General features: G+C 46.5%; 1 protein-coding gene across 1 annotated transcript in view; it reads right to left on the minus strand.

Moving 5' to 3' along the window:
* The window catches only part of LOC309415081 (SET-binding protein-like), a gene marked incomplete at its 3' end in the record, with an annotated part of 246554 nt that overhangs the window by 133081 nt on the left and 87371 nt on the right, over nucleotides 1-26102 (minus strand). The window contains 1 exon segment of the mRNA XM_082012495.1: nucleotides 9514-9585. Coding sequence (XP_081868621.1) covers nucleotides 9514-9585 — 72 coding nt within the window.

A 26102-nucleotide genomic window follows, 5' to 3' on the forward strand; every position in this document is an offset into this window, starting at 1 on the left:
GGTAAACAACTTCTGCTAATACACCTTCATCTCTTCCCCAAGCCTCTCTCTTCTGCAGAGGAAAGGCTCTTGTGACACATCCACCAGCCTTCTCCACAGTCCTCTTGCAAACCTCTCCCGCTATGATGCACACAACCCCAGCCACAGCTGGCCACAGCTGGGTGTGTTGATAGGTACCACAAAGCCTTTTCCCACTGCTGCCTGTCTGCCCCTGCCAACCCTTCAACTCCCGTCTTCACCTTTTCACGTCTTTGGGCCAAGAACAATAATATATTTGCTTTATGATGCTCCAGCTGTGGCAGGGATTTTTATGGACTACCACAATATCTTCTTCCTAACTGTGGACATGCTGCTGATTAAAGGGGTCACACTCGCAGCAAGGGAATCTATAATGTCTTTATTTGTTCACAGGAAGGATACACCGGGAGTTCAGGTTTCTCTCTCCAGCCTCAGCCTCCCAATGCTTTGATCCTGACCACCTTTGAGAATAAAGGGGGAATTTGGCTCTTAAACATGATTCGGTCACTGGTGTCTCGGTTAACACCATTCTTAAAAGGATTGGTTTCTTTGTTACACAGGACAAGGCTGAGACCACAGAGTTGAAATAGGAGGAGGACAAAAAAAAAAGTATTTTTTTAGCTCAAGAGGGCCAATCATTAACCACGTAAAGAAATGACTGATTATTGAGTTTTAATAACACACTCTATTCTGTTGCTTACTCATGAAGAGCGGTGAGGAGAAAATGTTTTGAGGCTTCAAAAGATTTTTTTTTTACATTAGAGAGTTACACATCATGGTATTTCAGCGCCACGAACACCTGCTGACAGTATGATTGCAAAACAGGACATTCTTGAGGATGCAAGAAAATGGGCACAAAAAAGAGAATCCTGTTATCAAGTAAAATATGTCAAGACTGTGGTCGAGCGTGTGTTTTTTTCTCTGACTTTTAAAAGCATCACATCCTCAAATTCAAACAAGCAGATGGCTGCCAGAAACACTCTGAAACCAGCAAGCTGCTTGCATTGGACACATCATTTTTGGTGTCTTGGCCTCTTGACTGCCACATTGATTTTTATTTCATTTGGCTTTCATCCAAGGCAATTGGAGAGGATTTTAAAGTCACCAATGACCTCTGAACTTCAGTGATGGTATTTTGGGGTATATTTTCTAAAAGAGGATATAAGGGCAGAAATGGCCATTTGTTCACCACCCAATGAAAAAAAAAATGACATCATTTGTGGTTTCAGTTGAAGCAGCTGAAGTAAGCTGCTGAGGCTCTACAGAGAAGAGGTGATACTGCTGGAGGGAGAAATGTTTTGAAGAGCGTGCAACCATGGCATCACCTCCTTTTGTTGACAATACACAGCCACAACTAATGACAACTTCAGCTCCAACTCCATGTTCTTGCACAGTAGCAACCCTGAGCTATGTCATACCTGCTCCTAGCTGAGTGTCTGAGTTTTTGTTTCTTCCCTCTGAAAGAGTGTAGAAATTAAAAAAACTTTGATATGAAGTCAGATCTTAGGAAACTCCAGTAGATACAGAGCCTCGCATTGCGTCTCCCCTGCAACTCAGACTGCTCTGAGCATGTCAAACCTGACCTTGCTTTCTCCCAGTAAGAGATAACATGCATCTCTTGTTCTTCACATAGACTTCCCAAGACATTGTCTTGAGCTTCATCTTCCAGGTGCTAAATGGCTTGCCAGGCAGGAGCTAAGCTGAAGTTCTCAGATGAAGGATAAGGCTGATGAATTTGCTCCTTGGCAGCAAGAGGACCTCTGACGATGTGGGTAAAGGTCACCTGGAAGACAAAACTAAGCTGGTAACACCATCAAAAAAAACCTCAAGGTTGACACCCTGTGGCACACATGCCTCCCGCCAAGGGGAAGACCCTGGCCACTGTTAGTCATGCTTCTCCACATATTGTGGGAAGTTTCTCAGATGCTGCGGGACCGCTGAGTGCATGACTATGTTAGCCAAGTGAGTCACTCAAGGTACAGATGGCTCCATGTCAGAAGCTGCATAGGCTGGGGTGCTGATTCCCTCTTCCTAAGGCATGTGTAAGGAAAACTCTTTTCCTCCTTCACCTCGTTAGGGGCTTTCATGAACTCCTTCCAGCCATCTAAGGCTCCAGTTTTTACCCCTCCATCATCACCCTGCACCGTTTCCCAGCCATGGTGGCATGGTGGAGCCAATCCCTTCTCCCAAATGCCTACATCTCCTTGTTTATCCTCACCAAGGTTATGCTCTGCTCACGTCCAGGTTACTTTCTCCCTGGCACTCTTATTATTGAAGTAGAGCCAATTATTAAAGAAACACTATCAGTGATGGTAGCATCTTACCATGCAGCTGCTGCTGAAATACAAGAGACCAGAACTATAGTATTCCTATATGAAGAGTACTGTGCTGACTAATTTTGGTGGCACATAGCTAAAATACTGATTTAATTTATCTGGATCTACTAAAATCTGAAAAGAGCTTATACGAAATCATGCCTATATCTTAGTTAATGAAATTCTGGGCTGCTTCTGGGAAGACTGACAATTGTAAAATCAATCTGCCAAACACTCATTGTGAAGCCATTACAGATATGGCAAAGACCACCAAACTCACAGGGGTGTGTGTGAAGGCAAACGTGAGAATGGGGAGCACCATAGTTTCTTCCTGCCAAGACAACCTGGCAGCCTGGGAGGGCAGGAGAGCAAAGAACGGATGCTCTTGACACTGCCAGCACAGCTCGATGTTGCAGGGCTTTTTTCTTCCTGACCGGTAACTGGAGCCTGAAGTCACCTCTGCAAGCAAACCACACCAGCTTTTGTCAACGACATTGCTCACGATGCTTGGAGAAGGTTGCTGGAGGTTTCAAGCCATCCACCCACAGCCCATCTCACTCTTCCCATGAAGAAGAGCGCGCGCGGGACGTTGATTAGTTTGGCCAGTCAAGCTGCTGCACCGCACCACTAGAGAAGGATACCGGAGCTGGTGCAGCTTGATTTTACCAGCGCTCTTTGCAGCTGGTTTGCTGCACCGAGAAACCACAGAAGGCTGAAATGAAACTATATGCACCATATCTGCAGGTCGCGTGTGCACCGCTACCCTTGTGTTTCTGTTCGTGCTCATTATTACGCATGGAAGAAGGCTGTGCAGAAAATATTGGTCCCTGGGGTATAGCACGCCGTAGCGATTTTCAAGCCAGTTGCTCTGCAAGTAAAAGCCAGGGTGCTAGCAAGTAATGCCTGCAAAGTTTGATGCCTTGATTTCTGCTGTGTGGATCAATATTAACAGTAATATTGTATTTCCAGGGCATACTCAACTGACAGAACTATTGACTCTTTGGTATGTAGCAGTGCATTGATACTTGATAGCAAACTGGGACACTGGAACAATAAATGCACAGTTGTTAACAAGCAGCACGGGGCATTGAGTTTCAGTGGCACAACTGGGATATCATTTCCTTTGTCTAAAATGGAACATCTTTAACATGTCAAAAATATAATTTACTTATCTGACTTACTGAAATACCTAGGGAAAATACCTTCTTCACTGAAACCTGCAGATTAAGGTCATGTTTCCAAATATGTGCCAAATTACGTCAATAATTTTGTCCCCACTGTGATCAAACACTTAAGGTATTCTTGGTGGGAAAATGTTTTGGTTTATGTTTAACCATATATTATAGTAAAGCACCTTGCGGATTAACGGATTTCAATTAAAGAAAAGGTAATGAAACATTGCACTTTGGTTGCACTAGTCGAGCCAAAGTTCTTTTTTCATATAGGTTTTTGATTCAGTGTGAAAAAGTAGGTATGTGTATATATATACTTGGATAGGGTGAACTCAAAACAAAACTTTTTTTATCAAACCACAGGTTTACTTATATTTGAAAGACATAATGCTGTATCCTTTCATGAGCTGTTTTATTATATATAAGTCTACAATTGTCTCCTATGGACACAATTAACTATCAACCACCAAACCATTAAAAGGAAATTATATAGAACACAAGTCTTACGGCTGGAACCTATTGAAAAAGAGGCCTTCCTATGGTGAGGGAGAAAGAAATACTTTCTGTGAAGAAAAGTGACTCATGGCACTCACTGTTGCAGGACAGAACACCTGAATGGCTTAAAACTCTTTCAATCTGAGCTCGGAAAGGCAGGGGAGGTGATTAGTAAATATGCAGGAAATGCACCTGTACTATACATAGCCTTTTTCTGGGGTAATATAGCCTTTTCTCTGCTTTCAGCATGTTGAACCCTGTAGGCTTAGCTGCCTTAGCTGCCATCAACGGTTTGGAGAGGCCAGGACCAAGGGAGGTTGAATCAGCCTTTGATGGTGGCTCCCCTCTCTCTCCCATAGCTGACAAATGATGAGGATGATGGAGTTCAGTTTCTCAGTTGGGCCTGAGCCTCTTCAGCCACTAGTAAATTAAATGTGCCCAGAAATACTGCCAGGCATTGAGGCCAACTGGCACAGAATGGTTCGTATCTCTGCTCGAAACCATGCCTAGCTTCCCTAATGCAGCAGCGAAATGCAAATGGCTCACTGGGATGAACTCTGATCCATGCTTAGGAATGATTTAGGAGTTTGCTAGTTGACGTGGACCAAAAGCGTGCCAAGGACTGGTCTAGCAGTTTGAGTATACCCCATCATACTCCTGTGCTGAGCAACATCCCAGACACTGCCTAACTTTCTGAAGAAATTGGTATGAGTTATGTACTTCTTCAGCTTTTGCTGCCCAAGACCACCTCTTTCCGGTGAGGAGAAGGGAGTTGTATGGCTGTAACTTTGGTTATAACAATAATCTTTTGCTGGTTCAGGATACCACTCTTACTCAGTGAGAAACTGGAGATTACTGCTGTCTGCAATCTAAGAATAATTGCAAGAAACCAGATGTTATGTGTTTAAAATGACAAAGATGTTATACATGGGCAGCTCAACTTCATAAACAAACCACTGTCCTCTTTTTCCCATCCCACACCACTGCTATTTGCCTGATACTACGTATTCAACATTTGCAACTTTAAATTGCACACCCCAAAAAAACCACCCCACCTCAAGCAGCTGCCATATGCTCTAACCATGCTGCACTGGAGGACCATGAGATGTCCCATAGGACCATGAGATGTCCCAGCTCTGTCCTGAGCTGCCCAAGGCAAAGTGAGTCTGTTTTCATGGGTCCCTCTGAGCTACAAGAAGCTGAATCCAAGCACTGTACTTTGAGAAGAAGTGACTATAATCAGGGCAGGGACCATCTGGCAGAAGGCATGACAGCAATAACCCAATCACACACTGAGAGGGAAGATCTTTGTGCAGCATTGCCCAAGTCTGGGCACCCTCCTACACCCAAGCGCTACAAGGAAGTGGAGGGAGGCAGAGGAAACATTTTGTACCTACACCCTCTTCACCACACACACCGCAAAGCCTTCTCGGTGGAAAGGTTTCAAAGCTGCTGTCAGAAGCTCTTACTCTCGGGTGGGAGCCGCTCAGAGGAACCCATCCCTTTGAACGGTTTCGCTCGCGATACTTGCAACACTCGCCCGCGGGCATCACCTGTGCGGCAACCGAGCCGCGCGGCAGGACAGCCAAGGCTGCCACCCGCCCTTTGCAGTGCCTGCCTTCCCAAGGACAAGGTGCTGGGGGCTTGTGGCAGGCAGCTGTGTATTTGGACATCTCTGTGGCTCTGGCAGCTGCGGCTAAAAGCCTTACGTGAGGTCACAACCTCAGTGATTCACACGGCTCCCTGACTCAGGGAGCTAGAATGCCAGGAGGATGGTGAGGGACTTCATAATACCTGATGATCCTATGATCCAGCGCAAAAAGCAGCAGGAGCGGGAAGCCCAGCAGGCACCCGACTGAAGAGGCTGAGGGAGGTGAGAGGAGACGCCGTTCTGCTGGGCACTTCCTCCACCTCCATAACCTCCGCCGTTTCAAAGGGTTTCCACAGGGCCGTGGCAGCTATGGTTCTCCAGACCTGGTGCACCAGCATCCCCACTGCCCTGACACCAGTTTGGGATTCGCACACCGCCGGCCCTTTTCCCTCTTCCCGTTGGGAAAACGAGCGGCTCGTTGGGCTTCAAGAGGAAGCAAAACGTGCACAACTCGGATACGCCCGTGCTCACACATGCAGGGCTGCGCTACGTGCTCCGTAACCAGCACGGGCGGCCCGGGCACACACACGTGCTCAGACAGACCCACGTGCATTTACACCGGACTTCACAAACACGTCTCCTTCCTTTCCTTCCAAAAGTGGCCCCAGCAGCCAGATCAAGAGTTGGCACAACCGTTACCGACGTGCAGGGTCAGCAGTGAATAAGAGCTCCTTTCTGTCCAATTATCAAGGAGGCTAAACATTCATATTGGCCATTAAGATGAAAAGGAGGCTAATTTAAACCTGCAGCAAAGTTTAAGGAGTAATCCTGCGCAGGCAGGAAGATAAGATCAATGTAAAAGTTGTTCTTTTTCAGTTTGGCTCCGTAAAAAGAGAAATACTATCAGGGTTGCGCATTTTTTAAAACCTGCATTTTTTTTCCTTTTTAGGGTTGAAACAGGTTTAAGCATCACTGTTGTTATCTCAGAAATGACACAGAGACATTCCCACGCGAATGCTTCCCTTTGCAGTCGGATATCCACATTCACAATGCGCCTACTTTCCCTTTGCAGCCCCCCTGCGGTCCAAGGACTCAGGGTCCATTTTGCATAGACCTTTCTGCCAAAATGAGGTCATTAGCGATAGGAAATATTGCAAGGGCACCCACAGCCTTGATAGAAACAAGAGGGTAGGAGAATATTAGGGAGAAAATGGAAGTTGTAACTGCAGTTGGCAAACCTGAGCGTGTTTGGATTGTCTGTACGAGTATTTCACTTCCCTGTTTTCAAACGATTGTCCTGGCCCTGGTGATTAAACACCTGAATATACCGGAGAAGGATATTCACAGGAAGGATCTCATGATAAAAAGGCTATTCCTGGTCCTCTTTCCATCACATCATAATCTGCCCACTAATATGGCTTGAGATCTCAGCTGATCAAAAGGTCATAAGATGCTACCGCTAAGTATCACTCTGCCTCTGTTCAGCCGACGGCGTTTTTACTCCGTGCAGCAGGCGGAGGAATGCAATAGCAAAGCTTTCAAATCTGTTTGTATAATAGATGAAGTCTTTGCTATGTGGCATTTATCTTCCTTCAGGGAGTGACACCTGATAAATAAATCTCTAGTTCCCAGTGAATTTAAATAAAACAAAGGCAAATCATATCTCTGCACGCTGTAAATATATAACTGCAGAGAATGTAAGAGTTCCCACTCTCCCACCATTTCCTTCGCTACAAAAGTGCTGACCATCCTCAAATTCTGCCAAAATCAAGGAACCCAAACCTCCGAGAACATTACTAAGAGCATGCTGATAACATGGGAGGGACTTAAAGATACATCACTCATTTAGACTAATGAAAAGGTAAAAAATGCCTTTTTTTTTTAAGTTCGCAAAAAGCAAAAACTAGAGAAAAGGGGCTTATTAGCATATCAGTAGGAATAATGGAGTGAAAATGGGGGAAATCTAGTAAATGGGGTGATGTGCTTCCCAGTGAGTAACACGAGGGTGGACAATTTTCAAACATCCTGGGATGAGTAAAACACCAAACCACATCCTACCCAACACCACCACGCTGGCCATTTGGTCACGGCTGTCCCGCAGTGGGTGGCAGTGGGTCCGTCGGTCCTGCGCTGCGTCCATCCCTGGATGCCAGCCACCGCCTCCAGCACCGGCCACAGCCGCTGCTCTGGCCGTCCCGCAGCCAAGCAGCTCCAGGTGGGCAAAGCCACAGGTCGCTGACTAGAACAGCAGGGAGAGAGGGTACCACTGCCAACAACCACCTGCCACCTGAAGCCCTCGTCTAGCGGGTCTGCAAAGCTAGTTTCTGGGAGCATTGCCGTTGGACAAAGCACTGTTTTGCATCTCCTGCACACCTGCAGAGTTGTCACGACCAAATTAAACCTCTCAGCATTTGCTAGACTATCCACCCGCTCCCTGGCTCTGTGGATGCAGAGCTCTACACCAGGACCAACGGACAGTTTCTTTAACTGCAACTGGCAGTCATTTTGCTCCTCTCCGCGCTTTCAAAGCTGAGAGCCATCAAAGATTAGCAGAAAAAAATCATAACTATTTTTCCCTAAGAAGCAGCACTGGTAATAGGCTTCAGGAAAAATCCTCCTAAATGCAAGTGATAAGCGTAGACTGTGTGAAGGCTGACAGGTCTGATTATAATTATCAGTGCGAGGGGACCAGCACTAACCTCCCTTCTGGAAGGAAATGACAATTCCTGGAAGGGAACATGCAAGCGAATTATCATAAACAAAATCATCTCAAGTGGAACTGTCTTTCACTGGGAAACTAAATAAGGCCCTGATTTGGGGGGCAAAAAACCCAAAACCTTGAGCACTCATTAAAGTTCATTTCCACAGAAAATGGTACTCAAGTGTACATTTAAGTTTTGCTGACTTTGGCTTGATGGGAGTAAAAGAATGATGCAGGACACTTGAAGCATGGGATGGAGTCACGCATGTACGAGGTGTTTGGAAATAAATGATACCTTCTCAAACCATATTTAAAGAACGTGCTCTGCAACATAACATGAACAGAGAGCATGTTGGTCCAGACTGAGCTAAGTATTCAAAACTAAGAGAAAACTCAGGCAGCTTTGTACCAACCTTTCCCCCTTCCTCACATCCTAGCAGGAAGAAAACCAAACAGAACCAACACAGTGCTCTTCAGATTGCATCTATACATTGAGTTCTGCAAATTGCGTCTGTACATTGTCTGAAACACCACAACATTGCTTTTCAGCAGGGTTTTGAGGCAGATACAGTAGGTAGTATTCCTTCAAGATCATCCTACCCTAACCTTCTTGGTGCTTTCTCTGACAGCACTAGATTTTTCTTAGGCTGCAGGTTGTTTTGGCATTTCTTATTCTATTTCCATTGGAAACTTGGAAATAGAGAAACTTGGGCAATCTGAAATAGAAGTAGCGGTACAGTAGCTTTTTCTTTCTGAACAAAGAGAAATAGATATTACTTTCTTAACAGTGGGCTATAACTGCAGAGGAGATGAAGAGGAGAGCCTCAGAGTCAAAGGCAGTTCTAGGAGTTTCATTCTCATTATATCTCAATGGAGTGAAGCAAATAAATTGTGCAAGGAGACATATGGAAGCTCACTACGCAAATGGCCTATTTAAGGCTCTTACTTCCTAATTAGGTCCCGGTGTCAGGAGGTTGGTAACAATTATTCACACATAGATCATTTGGATACAATGCAAACTGTTCTAAACCCCAAACCGTCATAATGGCATGCATTAAAAAGAAGCCCTATTTAGCTTGATCTTTTTAGACTCTTTTGCTTGGAATATCAGTTTCTGTGCTATGCACATCCTAAATGTCATGTCTAACACTGTGGTAATGGGTTTGGAAGGGGAAAAGGAAGAAAACAAAAACTTTCACAGCCATAACCCCTTGTTCTTACCTTGTTCACAGATTTCGTCACTGGACTCTGCACAGGGAACCCACACTCTCTTCCCAAATTCTTCATCTGACTCTGTGGCGTTTCCCAGAGCAAAGAGAAAAGAGAAAACCTTGATTGTGGGAATGACCGTGCAGAAAATGGTCACAAGCATCCAAAATTTTGCTCTGCCCTTCTCCATTTTATTACATCGTTCTGGGTGCCCATCGTCAGCTGTCACCTGGGGCCCTCTGAGCACCCAGTGCCGGGGTTCGCCCACGGCCCCGCTCAGTTTTGGAAGGCCCCCCAAGCTCCTCCTTAACCCACACAGACGCATAGGTTTCTCCTCCCAAGTAGCCCTGGCAAGCACGGCAGCACCGCGGGGCCATCACGGCTTTCCCCAGCAGCTGCGGGGCACGCAGCGAGCCGCAACGGCAGGGAGCGGTGCCACGGCCTCCTGCGACAACCCGTGTTGGAAAGGCTTGGGAAGAGCAGGAAGGTGCGTCACAGGATGCCCACCCGCCTGCTTTCTTTAAGAGATAAAACAAGGAGCTGAAGCCAAGGATTACCACGTTGAAAAACCATTTAGAACAGGGTAAGTGCTTTTGATTCAACATCGTGACTGTGGCAAACCGTCTCTGCCCTGTGCTTCCGCACTTCGGGTAAGAAAATAAGATCTTCTCCCCTTCTTCCCCTCCTGCCCCCTCTCCCCTCCTTGTCCACCTCTCGAGCCCTTCACACAAGGGTGAAATATTTTACATTTTCACCTGCGGTGATGCAGATCAGGGAGTGTTTGCTTTGCTTTGCTTTTCACTGATTTTGCCCAAGGCATCCTTTTAAGCAGCAGCCTGTGCAAAGATAATAGGTGGCACGATTCTCTGTAACTGGAATCAGCAACAAATCAGCCATCTGCCACTCCAGGGGTCTGAGATTAACCCAGCTACTGGACCATGACTGCAAAGCATTTGCACATTTAGATTACAGAAATGTGAGGTTACCGGTCCAAAAAAATAAAAGACTGGGAGCAAGGATGGTGTGGGGAGAAGGAGTGGAAGATAGCCTTGGAAAAGTCCTCTGGATTAACCCTTCTAAACACAAGTCATCTCCTAACAACTCCAAGCAGACAATATTTCTCATTATAAAGTGTTAAAAGGATGAGGGATTTGCAGGAAGCAACTTGAGATTCATGAGACATCATGATTCAGGGAAATACATCCAAAGACGCTTCTTTGATACAGGGAGAAATAAAGACAGAGACAGTCAACTGCCTTGTCAATGCTCCTTGAGAAGTATGACCAAGCTGCCCAGATGGCTTACTTGGACCACCTGGAAAGTACAAGAGCAACGTTCTTGTCCCAAGATGGACAAGCTCCCCTACTCCAGATCATTGTCAAGATATAAAGGAAATGAAAGAGGTCTGTGTTCTGAAATATAAACATTTTGGAAGGTCTCTTCATTTGCTGTCTTCAGTTTACCTCCCTACATAACAAATACCACATTGCTACTTTGCGCACATGGATGCTGTTGATCCGCATTAATATTTGTCCGTGTCTTTGGGATCCTCTCTATAAATCTCTTGGGAATTGTTATTTGGTAACTGAAGTATTAAGAGGTTTAAATCAGTAGCAAACACAAACTGGCTCCACATCTAAAAATGTCAGCCATACTCTGTACAGGTGCATAGCAGGTCTCCTCTGCTCACTTTGATGTGGGCTTTAATCCCCACTCCTGTCATTTGCTCTTGTAGGTTGGCATCCCACGGTCAGGGATCTCAGGTTAAAAAGCGGAGGTTGTGGCCAGAGAAAGAGGTGCACCTGCAGTCAAAACTATCCCTAAGGACTTCTGGGAAATTCAGGCAAGGTCTGCATGGTGTGTGCCCTTGGTGAGGATGGAAGGTTAAATACACAGCTCATCTCATCACATCCAAAGAGGACACTGAAAAGCAAATAGCAAGCACATGTGTGCACAGAAAACCACATATTTTTATGCGTATATTTTATTTATGAAGAACAGGTAGGATCAGGTGGAAGGCACAATGCCACACAGATTACTCTGAGTTACTTGGCCAACCCTTTTGTTGACATTTGCTTGTCAGATGGTTGACTACACCATCTCCAAGGTTTCTTGGACCAAGCACTACATACCCCTCACTCGTGACAAAAGAGAAAGAAGAGATGACAGCATCTTTTCTGTGCAAGCCCAAGTCGAGCTGCGACAACTACATGGTTCAAGCCACAGCTGAGAGGAGGAAGAGCAAAGGATCACCCGCTGTAGACATCCTACTCCATACAAAACCTGCTAGTGTCACCTCAGAAATGAGTGCACTTCCTATCAGCGTTAATTTGGGACTGAGCTTTTGACCCTTGCAGAGGAAGGACCACTGGTCTGCAAGGAGCCGTGAGAAGAAGAGGATGAGGAGAGTAGGCTGGATAACACCTTTAAGTCTCCCTAAATTCCCCGCTATTTATCACAGCATTTCCAAAAGGCACTGCTTGGGCAGAATTAACTGCTCCAAATCCAGGTCTATGTGTCTGAAACCAACGGTGAGATCTGAAGTGGTTTGGATATATACTAGGGCACGGTTTTCAGGTGAGAGAGAGGTCACGGGTATCATCCCACGCCTGGGACTACAAACTGGGCCAAGCTAACAACATAACAGCCCACAAGGTTCTGAGATGCAGCAAGTTAATGAGCCTCTGCCTGTGCTTTAGAAAGGTCGCCTTGAACTTGACCTGCTGGCTGTGTGAGTGCTAAAACTGCTGTTAAAACAGGATCTGGACCCATTTTCAAACCCAAAGACAGGGTTTTTCTCTTTCTCCAGTCTCCAATTTCTGTAAAGCTAACCTGAAACTTCAGATTCAAATGCCAGCGTGATCCAGAGAGGAGTATGTGTGTGGGGCGGGGAGGATCTTTGTATTCAGCTTCAACTGTTCAACTACTACAAGAATTCTTGTGCTGGTAACAATTTTAAAACGTTTTTTAAAAAAAATCTAAACACCATATTAAAAAAAGGTACTTTCATGTACCTTTTCCTAGCCTGTGAATGGAGGGAAGAGGGGACAAACACAAGGCAAAACCTTGTCTTTCAGACAAAAATCACAGCAAAACTCCAGCCCATCCCTTGCAAATTAATCAACCTTATGAATTGCTGTCAAAAGTTTCATCCCCATATAATTTTTTTTTTTGTTGGTTTTATCCAGGCAGGCTTCGCAGGAAGGGGCTTTCGCAACCACAGCACCGACACCGCATTAACCGGGCGCTCGGCTGAGCCATGCAGCTGCCTGGAAGTTGCCTCGTCCCCCAGCAAATGAGAGGCGGAGGGGAGCACCGACGCAGGCGACGCTGCACCTTGCAGAGATTCGCGTGTCCTACAAGTAACCTTGCATCAGGATACAGAGCCACGAGAGCAGCCTTATGGGTACAGGGAGAGGAGGAGGAGGAGAGTGAGGAGGAGGGGAAGGAGTGGCAACAGGAAAACAATCAGAAAACTCCCTGGGAACCAAGTCTTCTCCTTCTTCCTAGGAAGAAAATTTAAAAAAATTAAAATCCCTCCCCAATACAGAGATGGCAGGAGGGGATGAGCACACTCGCTCCTTCTCTGCTTATAATCTTTCCCAGCGAGCATCATAGCAGACACACACGGGCTAGAGCACAGCATTTCTGCCAGACGCTTCCTACGCTGCTCCTGCCCCGGGGTGCAAGGGGCTGCCCCCCTTCCGCTCCCCCTCTACCCCAAGTCCCCAGCAAGGGTCCCCTCTTTTTCCCAGATCCCCTAAATATCACTGGGGGCGGATGATGGGGGAGAAGAGAGTCATATTTAAAAGGCAAAGGGGAAGCGGAGAGGTGGGAGAACACCCCTGAGCCCGGCCGGTGGCCCCGTGGCCACAAGCCATTCTCATTCCCGGCACGTTTCGCTGCTCTCCAGCGCAGCCCGGCTTCGAAATATTAGTGCGGCGCAGAGTGCCATTTTCGAGTCGCTGCAGCTCCTTCTTGGCACCAGTTCAGCTTTTTGTCTTGCCTTCTCCTCCGAGCGCCCAGCGGAGGGAGGAGGAAAGAAAGGAGGAAAATAAAGCTCTGCCGCTTCGCCGCCGGGGCCGTCAGCCTCCCCGTGGCACCCCCCGCCCTGCCTGCGGCACCCCGCACCCTCCCACCCCGCTCCCAGCGGAACCCACTCGGCAAACATAAATCTCTTCCCACCTCCACAGCAGCCAGTTCACAGCCTCCTTCCCCCCCTTTTCATCACTCTCTCCTTTGTACTCCTCTAAATTTTTCCAGCCAAGCGCTACAACCTTCCACCCCCCCCCGCCCTTTCTCCTCCATCCCCAGCCCTCCCACCTCCTTCCCTCACATCGGGGACAAAACATCGTGCCAGGGTTGCCCACGCGCTGGCATCCCCTCGGAGCGGAGAGCCGCTGCACCCACGACACGCCTGGCGCGGCCGGTCGCGCTCACAGCTGCCCCAGCGCCGGCGAGCCGCGGTGCTCACGGGCGCGCACGCGTGTGCGCGCACACGCGCAAGCTACCCCACGCCGGGGCGGGACGTGCTGGGTTTACACCCCTTGTCATTGCTGTAAATACAAACTTCTTGCAAGCTTGAGCTTGGCAACTGAATTCCTCCTCCTGCTTGTGGGGCCGGGAGGAAGCCAGAGGCAGAATAAAGAGGGAGGGAGGGAGGAAGGGAGGGAGGGTGTATTTTTTTAAGTAACCCAAACATGGCACTGAGCGCTTCCACCAACAGCTCCTCAGCCTGCTGTGCTGGCAACCAGCTGCCGGCTCCAGCCTGGCACCAGCATCGATTTGTTTTTCTCTCCTCTTAAACGCCCTCTTCCCAAATATTTATTCCCTTATTTTTTTTCTTTTTCTTTTTTTTTCTTCCCTTTTTCCCTTTTAGCTTGTCCATAGGGGGGCTCCCTCCCACTCCCACCCACAGCTCCAAAGCAGCACGTGTGGAAGGAGCGTCAAAGGGAGTGAAACGCGATGTAACGCTCAATGGACCGAGAAGGGGGGAAAAAAACCCCTACGTACACACAACATATGTATGCTCTTCTCTGAGGAAGGAGAGAGTAAGAGATGCCCTAAAAGCAGGCGCCATGACCCTTGTGAACGCCAGGATGCACAAGCCCCGGCCCCCTCCAAGAAGGAGGGAGGAGACAGGTTTGGTTGGGAGGTAGAGAAGAGGTTGAGGCAAAATGCACGTTCTCCTTGCAAAGGACCCAAGAGAGCCAACTTTCAGCCAGCGATGTGAGTCCAATTAAACTAGAGTTTGAAACACTGACATATGCATGACAGAGATAAAGTGGTGTAAAATGCACCTTGTCTGGTGCCTGGAGGAAAGAGATTTGGAGAAAAAATATAATAATGCTGGTGCGGATGTTGGGGATGGCTTGGGAGGGACACGGAGGGAGGAGAGAAGATGTGCCCAGGATTTTAGCATGGTGGCACAAGTGCATTAAGCTGCAAGCCATGCTGGAGACCCAGAGCAGGGTATTGCCCCATAAGCAGCCGCTGGTGTCCCAAGGGCTTTTTATGAGCCTGGCTGGAATGTTTTGTCCACTGAGACACATCAGGAGTCCTCGGAAGCCACAGGAGTCAGAGGGTGATGAAACCGATGGGCACTCACTGCGTCTCAGACCCCGTGCCTCCGCTCCCTGTGGCCACGAGTCACCTGGGTGGCCCGGCAGAAATGCCAGGAAAAGGCTGGTTCTCGCCGAACAGGCGCTGGCCGCCCAGGGGAACAGCAGAGGAACCATCTCACAAGTGGGGTCACAGAGACAGACCGGGAGACAGACAGCATGCTTGGGGTGGTACAGACAAAACTGCAGTGTCCTGAGCAGCTGCCTAATATGTATCTTGGCAAAATCTCGCCTGGCTGTGGATGAAGCACAAATCGAAGACTGGAATTGTAAACCCGTCAGTTGGTCCGACTTTTGCTTCCCTGGGCTGCACGTATAGCGCAGGAGGAAAGCAGAGGGCTGGCTGACACCCTCTAACTGCCAGGAGCCACATGGAGGAGCTGGTCCTTTGGCCACCATCAGCTGCGGCATGTGGAGCAGCTGATGGGCAGGCCCTGAAGTGGACTTAAAATAAGCAGATGCCCCGCTGTGACCGCACTCATTAAGGGATGTGTGCATCTGCATACTTAAACTGAGCCTCCGACCCGCGCCCTTAGGAGCAACCTCTGCCACTGGGATGCATCCTCTGCGCAAGGTCCACATTGGAGCTTTCTCCAGGCCACCACAGCACGGCTGGGGCTGGCTGGGTTGGATGGAACAATACCCAAGTAGGGCCACCAAAACTCCTCTTCTGAATTGCGGTTTCACTGTCCCAGGTCCCTTGCATAAGGATGTCGTCCAGCATTGGCAATCCTTCTCTCAATGTCTGCCTCCAAGGTCAACCAGTGTCCATCTGAATCCCTTCTCCCAGGCGGTTTTCACCTCTGTTTTCTCTCTCTACTGTTCTTCAGGCTTAGGTTGTGTTTCTGCCCTTCCCTCCAGCCTTTAGGACCGAGCGCTGGCATTTGGCAAGGCAGACTGGGTCCCTCACGTGTGTCCATGGGAAAGCAGACCCTGAAACCTCAGTCGGAGACCTGAGAGAAGCATCCCCACCCACAAGTATCTGCAGGTCACTGAAGTGACTCCCAGATAGAGGCACTTTCAGATCCCTTGAGTCGAAAGGCACTATAAATAAAAGATATTACAGACTAGCAAGTTCTTGGTTGCATACTGGAGCAGGAAAGAATTTTTTAGCATCCTCCTTCTGAGCACATTAACTCTTGGCAGACATGATCGTTCAGGTCTTCAGAGCTGAAAACGTCACACGGTACCCAGCACGTTGAGTCCACGCACTCCACCTCCTGTTTGAACAGCTCTAAAATCCACGCTGCCCCAATCCTTTATCCCCCCGCAGTGCAGCAAGCATCCAAATATTGTGTCGTTTTGGGGGTTACAACAGTAAATGTACACTCCGCGGTGATCTTCCTCAGGAAAAACTCAGCCTTAGCCGATGTAAGCTCGCACTAGAAGGTGCCTAAAGATTTTTATCAACTGGTTTCGGATGCTTTCCTTCCCAGGGTGAGCGAGCACTTTGTATCAATCTGGCTTGCTTTAGTGCAGTGACCCAGCACTGTGCTCTGCTGCTGAAAGTTCAGGTCCCAGCTGCGGGGCTAAACTCTTGCTGACACCGTGCTGATTTCTCCGTCTCTGTCACCCACGTTGCCAGGGAGCGGGGGGATGCTGGTTTTTTCCAGGCTGGAAAAGAAAGAAAACACGGAGAAGATGTGGCAAAGGAGAAGGGGGAGGAAAGCGATCCCGATGTGTGCGATGAGGTTGAGGAGAGGAAATCCTTCGGGCAGCACGGGGCACTTCATTGCCGTCTTCTTTTTCTTCACCAAGGAGAAAACCTTGCTTAAGAGGCAATTAAAATGTTACCAGCAAGGAAAGGCTTTTAGGATGCCTCGAAGAACTTGCGTGCGTGCGCAAGTGCATGGGGAGAGACACGGAGAGGGAAATCACTATTAGAGACGGGTGAACTACAAAAGGTTGGGTGGTTTGTTTTGGATAAAGATCCCCACATGCAGATGCTTATCTAAAGCCCTCAGTCTTCAGAGCAGTGCTGGGAATGTCTTAGGAACAGACCCTTCTTGCATGATTTCCAGCATCTCTCAGAGCGGTGGCCCATGCCAAAAATACCACGAAAACAGCTTTTTTTCTTCTTCTTGTTTGCAGTGTTTTGGCTCTTCTGTTTCTGGTTCCAAGCAAAACCTAAAACCGCAAAGTCTTTAACTTGAAGGTTGGACTGTGCTTATTTAATTTCAAGCCATCCTGGTTTTCATGACTGCACACATACAAGGGAAATAAGGAAAAACGGTGCTGTGATTGTACGGAAAACTTTAAAAGAAAAGAAGACTCCCTGAAAATTGGCAGAAAAACAAGCTGGCTTTCCTAAGAGAGGACTACAAGCCCTGATTTCTCCCAGCTTAAGCAGACTACTTATCTGTAAGCTGGCTGTTCTTCCCATATATAACTTGCGAGATCACAGCATTCCCAGTTCAAATGAGCCCATTAGCCTTGGGTAGTTATTAGTCAGTAAATACTATTGAATCAATAAACAAAATAAGGACTTAGGAGACAGTCTTGTTTCCCCACCCAATCTGGAAACTCATCAGATCCACAGTAGCCCTAATTTGACAGAGAAGGAAGAAAGAAAACAGTCTGAACGTGATCTGGTGCCCTCCAGTTTTCTTAAATCACAGTGTAATTGAGGTAAAGTAGCCCAGGGTAGTGCTGTTGGGATGAAAGCGGCACCTTCTGGTGAAGTCCTCTGGACAAACAGGGCTGTTGCAGGGCTCGTTTTGATCTCTGCCTGGATTTACACCCGGATATCTCAAGTAAGATTGCTCCGCGTATAAGGCATATCAGAATCAGGCCAGTGCGCTTTAAGGATGTTGCTGGGTATCCTACGCCCCTGGACTATTCTCCTCGGGAAGGTTAAAAGCACATACACTCGCTCTACATATAGTAAAGGATGACTGTTTTGCTGTAAAAGACCAGATTATGTTCTTCCTAAACGATTTCTTGTAGATTTTTTCCCTGCCTTTCCTATTATTTATTAATTAATCAAGCAATGATCTTCAGCTCATCCAAGAGGTTTGGAGACCAAGACTCAGGTCTTTAGCTGGTACAAATCAGGATAACTCAATCCAAGTCAACAGAAATGATGGACGAAGTCAGTGGAGAAGGTGTGACCAAGATCTTATACTACACAGGCTTCCAAAACAAGGGCACAGCCTTATAGACAGCAGGGTATAGATAGGCTAAGTATTTTCTCAGTGAAGCTGATGGCACTTCTTGTGGGTGACTAAAACAGGTACAGGAGGCCCAAGTCCCCATTCGTGTCCACACGTGCGAATCGGAAGCGGCTCCATTACCCGTCACATGCTGTGCTCTTTTGCAAAATCTGTTCATTGTGTCCTGCTAAATGCTGCAGGATGCTGATCATTTTTGTCCAAACTTGGCTCTTCTGCAGCTTCTTAGTTTAGATGGTGGGAGGCAGGGATGGGTTTAACTTTTGGCTTGAAAGAAAGTAAAAAATATCTGGACCCTTTCAAGAGTGCTGAACAGTTGACAAATCTGGCCCTGAGCTTTTCTGAAAAAGCGACCCAATCAATCTAGTTATTACACCATTCTCTTCCCTGTGACTAACACACAGATTGATATTTCCTCGCAGGAAACGCTGGCGAGAGATGGGGGTTCCCATTCACTCGAGCTGTTCACCGCTCTCCCGAGATCCCAGGCTTCAGCGACGACGGAGCAGACCGCTTCACAGGTGCACGGTTTATACGCCAAAAATGGGTTGTAAATCAGAGCGGAGGAAAAAAGGGCTGGAACAATGCTCGTTTGTAGAAGCGACCATTGGAGAGAGATGTCGACAGCGTTCATTTTACAGGTCTCATCTCCTAAGTCTATGCTTGCTCACACTACACCAGAGGGATTGGGTCCCAGGTCGGAAATCCAAGGAGCATGCCAATAATTCGCCAGAGATTACACAGGAGGTGAACTCGTCCCTGATCTCCATTATTGGTTCAAAACCAGGAATTCTCATACCCTTTCGGACAGATGGCTGGTCCTGTTACTTCTTATGTTAGATTTCCCATTGAGGCTGAAAGCAAATCCACATTCAAGCTGAAAGTAAACAACCTGCGAATTCAAAAGGCATTAACTCGAACTGCCAAAGCATTTGCTGCGTACGCTGCAGATGTCAAATAGACAGTTTCCCACAGCCCTGAGCCTAGACACATAACTAAGTTACACAGCAGAACCTTCCACCCAGCCCGAAAATCCATCCTGTGCAAAGCTCGCTCTCCTCGCTGGTGTTTTAAGGGCTGGAGCCTCAGCTGGAGCGAATTAATGTAGTCGCTCTGATTTGAATAGAGCTATGCCAATTTATACCAGATGAGGATTTCACCCTTTGGAGGCCAAGTGGGAAATGGCTATCCACTACTTTTTTAACAGTGTGGGTTGAGAAAAAAATAAAATGTGCTGTATTTTAAAGAGTGAAAGAGCACTAAGTAAGTTTCTTTTCAGTTCTATGATTAATTTTTGAAGAAACCTATTACAGAGCTTGGTCCTAAAGGATCAGGCTTTGCAAAAAAATGCATATAAATACCACAACTTGCAAATACAAACAACACAAGTTACCCAACTTATTCTGATTCCTGATACCTTTCAAAATGCCAACAAGAAGTTAACTAGGAACCCAAGCACGACATCGTTGTGGTATTGCAGGAAATTCAGAGGGTGGGAAGGGCTGAATAAACCAGTCTGTTTTTTCCTGCCAGGGCTAAATGAAGAGGACAAAACCCATGAAATGAAACCATACAAACAAAAAAACCCACCCATATGCTTTGAAAAGCTCTGAACATTAGTACCATGGTGTGCTCCTTGGCCACAAAGATGTGCAGGATTGTTTTTCTGATACATTTTGGTGTAAACTGAACAGTACCACTGAAGTTATATTCTGTAAATCAGGATTAATTCCATTTAAAGCAACGTAACCTCGTGGTATACATTCAGGAATGATTACCCAGATTAAGACTATGATGTATTCTTTAGTATAGGAGGACCCACTCACAGACTCAGCCGTGCCTTGATTTTCCCCGAAGTAAACTGGAGGCCAAATACTAGAGCAATAGAAATGAATGGAGATTTTTAAGCTAATAGTAATGGGAAATCAGACTTTAAACGGTTTAACTTGAAGCCACTAGACTGATGCAGCCCATCAGAAAATTCACCTCCTCTTTCCTCCAGCCACCCTTATTTTCACTTTACAATTCAGTGTAAACTGGCAATTAGCAATACTTTGTCTGTTTATAGAGCCTTCCATCTGAGGATCTAGAAACACTTTGTAAACACTAATGAATTAAGCTTCTTAACACCCCCTGTGAGACAGATACTACTATCTCATTTGCACAGCTCGGAGAAGAGGTGCAGGTTTACCGAGGGTTGGAGCCAGCCAGTGGTGGAGCTGGGAAGCCACTCTAGACCCCGAACCCCACCTTCAGCTCAATAAGACGAGGCTCTCAATGGATGCGGTGATGTGCCTGGCAACTTTGGAAGCTTATCATTATCTCTCTGGGCTGCCAGGGTGCCCTGATGTCTGGCAGGTTGAAAAGACAGAGGGTTGAACTTCTACCCATGGAGAGAACTTGGGTGCCACTTACTGTATGACAGAAACACCATGGAAGTGCCATTCATCCTCACCCGAAACAACCACTCACAAATACGATCCTCTGACATTGCAAACAGGAGAGAGCTGGGAATTCAGTTGTCCTTACTCATGTTTTAATAATACCACAAGTCCTGGACAAAGCAATACAAAGGTCTGGGAGGATTCCTTTCCCTTTTTTTGCATCCTTAACTGTCCTTATCTTTTTCTCATGTAGGGAAAAGGTAAAATATTCAAGCCTGCTTGCAAGTCATGATGACAAGAGGAACTTAAAGGATTTTTAAAGAAAGCCTAAAGGTTTTGTCTCCAACACTATCAGGAATGCTTATGTCCCAGGCAAGCCTTAGGACAAGATAGGCATTGATGAGACAAGTATTTTTTTTCCAAAGCACAATCTCATTGATTTAAGAGCAGCTGATGTCTGGTACCTATTTGAAGCATTTTTCCACGTAGCCCTTCTCCAAATGCATGGCAATCGGACAATTTCCATGATGATTCTTCTGTCTAAAAATACACACCTCCCCCTCTTTTCAATTTATCACTGAGGCAGTCAGCCTGTTTATTGTTGAAGTTTTGCCCATTTAATAGTGCACTTAGGAGAGCTTAATACAAACATCGACCAATTCATCGCTGTCACAAAAAGAAAAGCCTTAGAAATCATTCATCTAAGCTGGAGTCAAGAGCAAGAGTCTTTATTTAGAGATCAGTCAATAAGAAACAATGTTATGGAAGCTATTCTAAACAGACCAGATTTTTTAAATATTTTTTTTTTAAACACCGCTTTTGTTCCACAGATTGAAATTGAGGAGAATAGCAAATAAGATATTTGGTTTTGCTTTCAAAATTTGTTGGTGACCTTAAATCCCAGAAATGGGGCACTACAGAAGGGACAGGCATTCGACATATTCAGCGTGTTGATTTGTGAACTATTAGCAGATTGCTGTTTGCCTAAAAGAACGTATTTGAAATTCTTTTCTAAAAACTCTTCTTGATCTCTTCCCAATTCATGAGCTGTTAAATGCCTGTACGACACGGCGATGTTTGTCTTCTGAACAGAGGGACATTACGATCCCTAGAAGCAGGTTTCCAGTGGGAATATTAAAGGCACTATTCAGGAATATTCTCCAGTATTCGCACCCTCCACAAACACTCCTGCTCGCAAACATGTTTGCTGGAATATTTGTCAAGAGCAAACACGACAGGATGGTTGGAGAAAGTGTACAAAGTCTAACCAAGCTTATAAAAACCCAACAGCTAATGAATACTCGCGGAAAATGTCTTACAGTATTTCCTCAGCTATGGATGCTAATTAAGAAAGCCTATAAAGCTCAAACTCTTTCGCTGCCTATCTCCTCACGTACTCCAGAACTGAAAGCCTCTTCCATGGCTCTCTTTATCATGTTCGTTCCTGTTACATCTGCTGGATCCAGAAGCAGTTTTAAAAAATTTTTGTGTGCGTAGCAAAGGGGTGAGGTTATGAACAACTGGACAGAGGCCCAGAAACTCATTTCACATAAGCAGCTCGACGGCTAGCAGCTTTTTCCTGTCTCTGACCAAAAAAAGACCTACGACAGACATAGATTTATATGTAGATTGGTCAATATGTAATATTGCTCAATATTGAATCCCCACAGTGTTACATAGTACTATGCATCCTCTCTTCAGGCCCCTTTCTTCAGTGACAAAACCAGCTTTTGGTTTGAGTCTTCTTGTACAAAAAAGCCCAGTAGGTACCCAAAGAAACAAAGCGAGCTCATGTTGCTACAGCCCAAAAGCACATGGCCAGGGAAGAGAGGAGAACCGCAAGGAAAGCCAGTGGACATCCTCAGGTCTACATGTCTGGGTGCTTGAGGGTGCTGAATTATGGATGCCGAGCCAAGTCAATGCCATGCAGGTAAGCAGGAGCTTGTGCTTGAGAAAATAGCTCTTCCTGAGTGCAAACGCTGCTTAAAAAGCCAAGGCATTGAGATCGGCATTTTTAGTTAACAACAGCCAAAGAAAGCATTTGTGATGCGTGGCAGTGGGATGGGACACAGCACAGGGCTGACAGGAACTTGTCCCCTGAAAAACCCATCTGAGGAGATAGTTTGCTCTTCTTATCCAAGGAGCTGTATTGTACGAACTTTGAACGAAATTCCGCTCCTAAAGGGAAACTTTAATTCAATGGGACTACTGTGAACTTCTTCTGCCACACTACAGACGATAACATAGAGTCTGTGGTCAGGGCCAGGCTGAATTTGTACCTGGGGCTCCTCAAAATGCTGTTGCAATGTCAAGGCGCACTATAAGCTCTTGTAACTCCCCACTGTATCTTTTTTCCAATAAAGCTTTTGCACCTCGCTGAGACCCCCAGTATGTTCTCTGAGCAGGAGTTTACTGAAAATGGTCTTTGCTCTGCTACGCGTGCAGCCAGCCCACATAGTAACGAGATAGAGTTGTTCTCCTTTCTTTAAAAAAATGCAAAGCCTCGTTCACTGCAAATAGGTTTTTATTTTGCAGATTCTGCCTATTAACTGAATACATCATTCCTTATGTTTCTCTCTCCTGGAAGGTAAGGGAAAGTGATGGACCATCCAGAATTTTTACAGACTGTCCTCTCCGGTCATGCATTGCTAGAGGTGGTACTGTATAATGCATGACTTACCTGCAAAGACGCTGGAGGAGTAATGACATAAGCAGATGCTCCGTCAGCAGGCTTTTAAAACATTGTATTGCAATCTGAGATGCAGTCAGCCATTACATGCATATGCCCTTTATTTATGGAGATGATAAAGGCTCTATGTCAGGAGCAGTCAAGCTGCCTTTTTACTTTCTGCTTTTCCTCACATTAAAGAAAGTTGCTGTCTGGTTATTTTATTCTCATGCAAGCTCCAGATTTGAGAGGAAATGCAGGATATACCTCCTGACCCACCTATTAAAAATAGAGGTCTGAAAACCAGACAACTTCATCCAAAGAAATCACCAGGAACTCCCTTCAGTGATTCCTCTCCTTCTAACACAGATGATGTCCAAAATAGGTGGATCTCACTGGAGTTACCTATTTCTTTCCATCTGCTGGAAAGGGAGACCAGGACAACTAGCCCAGCCGTAGGTGAGAACAGCACAGATGCCCACACCACCAGAGCTGCAGACATTCACTGATCCATAATTTCAATTTTGTACACTTTTCTATCATCATGTTGTTCTAGGTAATTTCATTACAGCATCGAACACATGTTCCCCCGATCTCCATTCCAAGCACCCATGGCAGACAAGAAAACAGGGGGAAGGCTGGCACAGATCAAAGGAGAGGATGGTGTTAACATTAACAGCCACCATGTGAGAAGCATTTTACACTATAAATAAAATAGTGTTGCTCAGCTGCACGAGGAGCAAAGTTCTGCAGTCGCCGAGCTGCATGGCTGTGGCTCAGGGGAACATTTCGGTTCACGCTCGACACTGTGTTTCATCACTGGTACATCACCTAAAGGTCCACAGCAAAACAGATGATGGGACACAGAAAAAGCTCTTCTTCCAAACACTGTGAAGGGAATTGCCGCTTGCGGACTGACAGCTCCCCAGCCAGCTTATGTGCATCTAATCACCGAGCCGCAACCCAAATCAAAATGCCCCGTTGCAGCTGGTGTCTCACTTAATCCATTCATAATGCGAGCTAATTAGCATTGATGGTTTGGGGTACGTTTATTCCAAATGTGGTGAGGTCCCAGGCTTTCAGCTCAGTTGCTAGGACCTATTGAGGATCCGGGGAGAGGCTGTGTTTCTGCCCAGAAGGCATTTTCTGGCCTGCTGATGGAGAGGCTTAGGAGTGGGTTCAGGGGAAAACGCTGTGCTGGGCTGAGGTGAACACCGCTGCGAAGCTGCTCTTGCTGCTACACCCTGCTCCCATACGGCAGTTTATAGCAGAATCGAGACATTTCATACTTTTCCTTCTGTCTGAATTCAAATCTTCTGATTGGGGGGGGGGGGGGAAAGAAAGAAAAAAAGAAAAAAGACAACCTGGAAAACGAGAGAAGTCAAGGAACAATTCTGTATGTTACGTTGTTCTGTGTGAGCAGAGCTGAGAAAAGAGGCCAGTCACCAGAGCTTTGCATTTCCTCCTTAACCTATGGGATTAGAAGATGAGAGCAGGTGCTAATGGGAATTCTACCCATGGCAGAGAATCAGGATCCTAAATCTTCATCGCTGGAAATTACGAAAACCCCTAGCAATGATCTGTAATGGCTCCACTTGGAAATTGGTGATATAAGGAACTGTCACTTGGCAGAAAACCGACTTTCCACTCCTTCGGCGCACCACGATTTCAGTTTAATTTGTAACAGGATGCAAGTGTAAATGAACTGACAACAGAGCTATCAGCTATTCTGCTGGTAACACTTGGAGCAATAGTTTCGATTTGACTAGACACAGCTGTCCACTGCATGGAACGACCTTTAGCCCCGTCCTTGGCGAAATTCAATTCTCTCCATGTCTGACGCCGTCCACGGGGACTTGAGTAGTGGAGCTGCCAGAATAATCAGCGCATTGCTTAATGACAGGCACTCCAACGAGCAACACGGTTGTGCATTGTCAGAAACGGAGCCTGCAGCTCTTGGGGAAGGCGGGGGGAGCCTCCTTGTTATTCAAGAGGAAATAAAGTGGTTGTATAGGAGCAAACACAGATGCGTGCGGCCGCCTTCGCTTGACGAGCGTCACCGATGCGCTCGGCACCGCGTGCGTGTATGTAAACACGGAGTTTTCTTGTGTGTTTGTCAGCAAATGGGCGTCTTTATTAGATTCGCCTCCCAAGAAGAGCTGGGATTCTGCTGCTGCTCTGCATTGTGCCATTGTGAAATGTAATTTCTATTTATGTAAGTCTAAACATATATACATCCCATATGGTGATGCTTACAGGGCCATCCAGATGTATGTCATCTAACATGTGTATACATACACAACACTTTTGGTGTGTTTATTATATTGGCCACTGCCATAAGATGTCCCTGCTCACTGCAGGGGGTTGGACTAGATGACCTTTAAAGGTCCCTTCCAACCCAAACCATTCCATGGTTCTATGTTTAGACTACAAGCATCAAAAACCCAGGAATTTCCCAACTTTACAGCTACTTCTCAAACTTACTTCTGTTTGAGTGGGTGTCTCTCCAGCAGCATGACCAAGGCACTCTCTTGCACATGATAGGAAAGGTATGTCACCACGGGATTAACACGTATGTGCCCCAGCCTGCATCATGGCTGCACCCACAAGGATGAACCCAGTGCACCCTAATTTTTTAGCTGGTTGATTCAGCAGCCTGAACACAGAAAACAGAAATTATGTTGGGTCCAAAAGCGGACTCAACCTTTCCTTCACTGAGGATCATGGGAGATGTGCACTGCTTTGGCTGGCAAGGTTT

This window comes from Phaethon aethereus (genome assembly GCF_964289735.1).
Source record: "Phaethon aethereus genome assembly, chromosome: W".
NCBI classification, from domain to species: domain Eukaryota; kingdom Metazoa; phylum Chordata; class Aves; order Phaethontiformes; family Phaethontidae; genus Phaethon; species Phaethon aethereus.